Source organism: Arachis hypogaea, chromosome 4, assembly GCF_003086295.3.
Source record: "Arachis hypogaea cultivar Tifrunner chromosome 4, arahy.Tifrunner.gnm2.J5K5, whole genome shotgun sequence".
Taxonomy (NCBI): domain Eukaryota; kingdom Viridiplantae; phylum Streptophyta; class Magnoliopsida; order Fabales; family Fabaceae; genus Arachis; species Arachis hypogaea.
In genome coordinates, this window is record NC_092039.1 from 81,267,157 (window position 1) to 81,272,726 (window position 5,570).

Below are 5,570 nucleotides of genomic sequence, written 5' to 3' on the forward strand. Positions count from 1 at the left end.
TTGATGAAGTCAATCTCCTTCATGTTTTACAGATTGTAATTTACTTTTCAATGTTTATCTTTCTGTAATTTCTTGAGTGAAAAGGCATAATGAGAGAGCTCAAGTGAAAGCCAAGAGTGGAAAGAGGTTGAGTGATACACTTGAGAGAAAAGCCTATAGTTATTTCAGATTTCTTTAGGTATGTCTGTGTCTTGTATCTTGTACCTATAAGGCATCCCTTTCTTAGTTGGGTTAGCACTAAGAGTGAAGAGTTAGGTATTAGCATAGCCAATGTCAAGTTAGGTTAGAATTTGAGAGTGAAAAGATTGTCTCAATCATGTGGAATTGGTGTATGTAATACTTTTAACTATAGTGGAAATTCTTCCATTGTTACGGAGGAAACTGGACGTAGGTTGCATAGCACAAGGCAACCGAACCAGGATACATGCTAGTGTTAGCTTTTCTCTTCTTTGCTGTGTTCTATTTTCTAATATTCATGAGACAAAAATAAATTGTCTCATAAATTTTCGCTGCTGAGTACAAATAGAATCAAAATTGAAAGTTTGTTTTAAAGGGTCTTTTCAGTAACTTAAAAGGAAGGCATATATTCAACCCCCTTCTCTAAGCCTACCACAACCTTCAAACTTCCCATTCTTATCTCGAACTGCAACAACAATGGTTCCATCTCCACTATCTTTCTTGAAGGCTACATCCGCATTAGCTTTAATCCAATTCTCCAAAGGTGGTCTCTAGGTAATCCTTTTTTTCTTTCTTGAGCATGAAGGCATGTTCTATCGTTTCTTCCACCTCTCTGCAAATCTGACAAGCAGAATTCCTGAAAATTCTCCTTTTAAAAAGGTTGCTGCTAACTAGGATGATGTTGTGGGTTGCCCTCCATACGAATATTTTTAATCTTTTGGAGAGTTTGGAGATTTTAAATATCTTTCCAAAGCTCTCTATTAGATGTGCTGGTATACTCTCTTTCCATATCTTGATCTGTGGTTTTCTTTTTGGTTGCATAATAATCAATTTTAATAGTGTAAATACCATCTAATTTATACTGCCAAATCAATTGATCTCCTCTCTTTATCAAGTTTATTGGCATCTGTAAGATTTTTTCACAAATCTGACTTAGGAATATCTCTCTAATTCTTTGTTCATTCCATCCCACTTCGTCAGACACCAATTCTTTAACTAATTCAGCTATTGAATTATTCCTATTGTGAATCCTACCAGTGCCTATAATCCACTTATCCTCCCAAATCCTGATTTTGGACCCATTCCCAACACTCCATCTCCTTTTTCTTTTTAAGAAATCCCTCCCAATTAAAATACTGCTCCAAACCTATGACACTTCTTTGCCTTTTGTTGCCTCCCAAAAGCTCCTATCCTTATAATGGATCGCCTTGTCGAAGCCCTCTTTGAGGAGTTACATTTCTAGATAAATTTTCGTTGATTTTGAATTTGTAACTTGCACTTCTTACGCATTCCATAGTTAATTGTACCTATTTCTCCTGAAATTCGAATGCCAGTAGCACCTTTTCCAAAAAATTCCATTCTAATCTATTGCATGCTTTATTCATGTCTAATTTAATTGCTAAATTATCTGATTTTCTCTTTTCCTTCCTTGTTAACTTGTGAAAAGCTTCCTACACGATAATAATATTATCTTGTATATATCTTTCACCTATAAACGCACTCTAAATTGAAGAAACTATAGTATTTTTAGGTACTTCTTCAGCCTTAGAACCATGATCTTTGAGGTTATCTTGTATATGAAGTTATACCAACTAATTGGTCTTAGTTGATTCAGATTTTCCGATTGTTTGGTCTTCGGAATGAGCACCACTATTGTTTCTCCAATACTACATGACAATTTTTGACTTGCAAAACAATTCTTGATTATTACAATGACCTCTTTCTCTATCACACTCCAATTCTTTTGAAAAAAGAGACCATTTAGCCCCTCGGGTTAGCGCCTTTAAACTTCCGAGACTAAAAACTGCTTCTTTAATCTCATTCTCCGCAGCCTCTCCCCTTAACTCTTCATTTATTCGCTGTATCACTCTTTTTAGAATCTTCTTTATACATTCCTCCCATCCTTCCTTCCTGTTGGTACTGAACAACTCTGAAAAATAATCCTCTATCAACTTTTTTATTTTTATTTTATCATTGACCCAATTTTCAGAACTATCCTTCAATCTAACAATTTTATTCCTATTCCACTTTTGTATAATGATAATATTGGAAAAGAAAGTATTTTTGTCTCTCCATCTTAATCGTTTCACCCTAGACCTTTGGTCTCAATATTTTTCTTCTCTTTTCTACAACTATGCTATTTCCTTTTTAATTTCCTGAAAAGGACTCATGAAGTCAGATTAGCACTGAGTTGGTTATGAATGACCCAATTCAATTTTATCTGCTTAGGAAGTACAGACGTAATAGTGGAGCCCAAAAACACTGTCTAAAGTTGGAGTTTTTAAGTTGGGTCTGCAACGGGTGAAATGCTTAGATCTTGAATATAACCTTAAAGGCGGATTTGCATGACTTAAACTTTCTATTAAAGAAAACTGCATATTAGACCTGATTTGTTTTGTTTATATCAGAATAGGGGGTGACAACATACACCCTACCCGCGAGTACCCAATCCAGGTGGTAGGGTAGGGTGCGGGTAGGATTCTCGTATGGATAATTATTATTAAATTTAGCTCTATTTTAAATTATTATCAAATTATATAATAATGTTGTATTTTTTGGTAACTCGCAGGTAGGATGGGGTACCCGCGGTTTAAGAACAGGCAGGATTAGAATTAGAATATTCTCAACCAGCAGATAGGATAGGGTTGAGTTTATATAAAAATCTCAACCTGCGGATAAGATTAAGGTTGGATCCAAACCCTACTTTATCCTACTCTACTCATTGCCACCCCTATATCAGAACACTATCATCAATTAAATTTCAGTTTAAGCTCAAAGAGCACGACCGAAAAAAAAAAAGCTCAAAGAGAAATAATAGCCAAATTACATCACATGCATCTATACATTAAGATTTTGAAATGCAATATTGTATTATGATGATGAAAAATGAAAATTGTGATAAAGAAACAAGGATTTGATTTCGGTCCACTGAGTTTATTTGAGACCGAGTGTTGCACATAGGTGTAATGAGAATATAACATCCTTTATTTTTTTTATGCATGCAGCTTAGATCAAATTCTGTTGTAATTACTCCCTGACCCACTTGTAATTTTCTTTCTGTTTACAAATTTTCCCATCAAAATTATTTGTGCTTGTTTGTTGCTCTGAATTTTGGGGACTCTTTGTTCAGTCACTAACAACAACGTAGACAAAAATCTCACGCTGTTGATAACTCACTGAGACTATAACAAATAATTTTCATTGAAGGGAAAAAGGTTTTCATTAAACTGGTGTTAGGATGGTTGGTGGGTTCCAAATTTCCAATTGTTGATTCAGTTCCTCTTTCATAATTCAAAATAGGAAGATTCAGTTTGCTTTACAATGGAAAAGTAGTCAAATTAAGCTCATCAAGCAAAATGCACTTATACAAGAGTTGCTTGATCCAACGTTCCTAGTAATGCACTACGAAATATCCTAGATTACAATAGATTTTCCAAAATAACAGAAAAAAAGTTCATATAATTTTTTTCAAAGACTTAGAATTTTACTACATATTATTAGTTTACTCCGAAGCAATAAGATTATCATAGCGAGCTTTGAAGAAGGCAAATAGTGGGTCTCTAGGAGGCATAGTTTCTTTGACAATTGGATGGTTGAGAAATTCTTGGCTCCAATTATAAAGTTTGGGAAATTTCTCATTGGTCAACAATTGCAGTCCTCCAATGTCTTGAATCAGAGGGACCCAAAATGCAATATAAACAGCAGCAATGTCCACAAACCCAATCTCCTCTCCTCCGAAAAACTTTCCCTTCAGCTCATCCTCAAGAAACTTCAGTGCCTCATCTGATTCTCTAATATTCTTCTCACGTTCTTTCTCATCATTGGAAAAAACAGATGTCCATGATGCAAGCAAAACCTGATTTTACAAATTTAAAGTATTTATTAGTCTTTTTTTACCTCTTAATCAGGAGCATCGCTAATAGCCATCATTCATATTAACATATATTTCAATTTTGTAAAAATAAATAAAGTTATTTAAAAGAATTGTTGAAACAATTCAGAGATATACCTCAAGTATTTTTTTTATCGAAAAATTATTTTATGACATTGTATCAGAAATTTTATAACCGAAAAATCTTATCCTTGTTATTCTTATTAAAAATAAAGAGAAATGTTAGAGCCAGCAACTTTGGTATTTTGTAACTATCAATTGGTCATCAATAGTGTTTTTAATGGTGTGAGATCACATCTAATGGTGAAAAATCACGCACTTTCCGTTTAATAGTTAAGTGCTGATCAAAAAACATAAAAGTTGCTGCCTTCTAAACTTTTCCAAAAAAAAAAAAAAGTAAAAAGCAAATAGAAGAGATAAAAAGAAGTCTATGTTGAAAACCCAAAAAAAAAATTACGTCAAGAGTATATTAAAAGACATTATCATTTATTTGTAACTTGATCTGAGTTTAAATTTTTGGAAGAGGTAATATCTTAAAAAAAACTGGTAAATCATAATTGGGGTCAAGGATTGGATCTAAAAGAACCACATTGGAGGGAAACAAATTGGAGATTTGGATTGGAATTACCTTGTCATCTATGAACTTGGCCCAGAAACGAGCCATTGCTCTCTGGTAAGGTTCAGCAGGCAAGAAAGGATTAACTTTCCAAGTGTCATCGATGTACTCAAGAATCACAAGGGACTCACTTATGGGTCTCTCGTTATGAACAAGCACAGGTACCTTCTTGTGAATTGGATTATATTTTAGGAGCTCTTCACTCTTGTTCTCAAGATCTTGCTCCACAAATTTGTATTCAACTCCCTTCAAATTGAGACCCAGCTGCACCCTGCAAACAAATGTGCTTGCTGCAACCCCCAAGAGCTTCACTTCTTCTCCATTTGCAGCCATTGATTATAGCTAGGTAATATATTCAGAGTTGATGATGTATGTTTGATTGCTAGTAAGGTATTGTGTGTTTTCTTTTATAAAGTGAAGAAAAAATAGTTATAAGGGGAAAATGGAGGATAAAAAAGTAGTGATGACACGTATTACTTTCGATAGAATTTAAAATTCATTCCGTTTTATATTTTAATAAACTGTTTTACTGTTGAAAGTTGAAACTTTTAATAATAATTATTAATTGATGTACAAATTAGATAAAAGATGAATCATGAGAATACTTAATTATTAATTCGGTGATAATATATGAAATGATGTAAGAGATTACATCGACCAGAATATGGTACGTAATAATGGAGTTGACTGGTATTTCGGATTAATTATCTTTCAGTGATATAATTATTCAAAATTTTAAGAAAAATAATATTATAATATATTATCAGAATTATCAACAAAAAAATATTATCAGAATTTTTATAAAAAAATTAGAGTTCGATCTTTATTAATTTAAAAATAAAATAATATAAGACAAATAAAAAATATTAAAAAATTTATATAATT

At 32.9% G+C, this 5,570-nt stretch overlaps 1 protein-coding gene across 1 annotated transcript; it reads right to left on the reverse strand.

Moving 5' to 3' along the window:
- Nucleotides 1-3,423: 3,423 nt before the first annotated feature.
- On the reverse strand, nucleotides 3,424-5,102 carry LOC112796885 (probable glutathione S-transferase). The gene is made up of 2 exons (XM_025839550.3): nucleotides 4,698-5,102; nucleotides 3,424-4,033 (listed from the first exon to the last, which is right to left on the reverse strand). The coding sequence occupies exons 1-2, from the start codon at nucleotides 5,016-5,018 to the stop codon at nucleotides 3,680-3,682; spliced, it is 675 nt and encodes a 224-aa protein (XP_025695335.1). The 5' UTR covers nucleotides 5,019-5,102; the 3' UTR covers nucleotides 3,424-3,679.
- Nucleotides 5,103-5,570: the final 468 nt, after the last annotated feature.

What these genes read in the sequence shown, in the direction of transcription:
- LOC112796885 (XM_025839550.3), bottom strand. Translation starts at nt 5,018, where the DNA reads ATGGCTGCAAATGGAGAAGAAGTGAAGCTCTTGGGGGTTGCAGCAAGC. An exon ending in CCAAGTTCATAGATGACAAG is followed by an intron (nt 4,034 to 4,697) that starts GTAATTCCAATC and finishes TTGTAAAATCAG; the next exon opens with GTTTTGCTTGCATCATGGAC.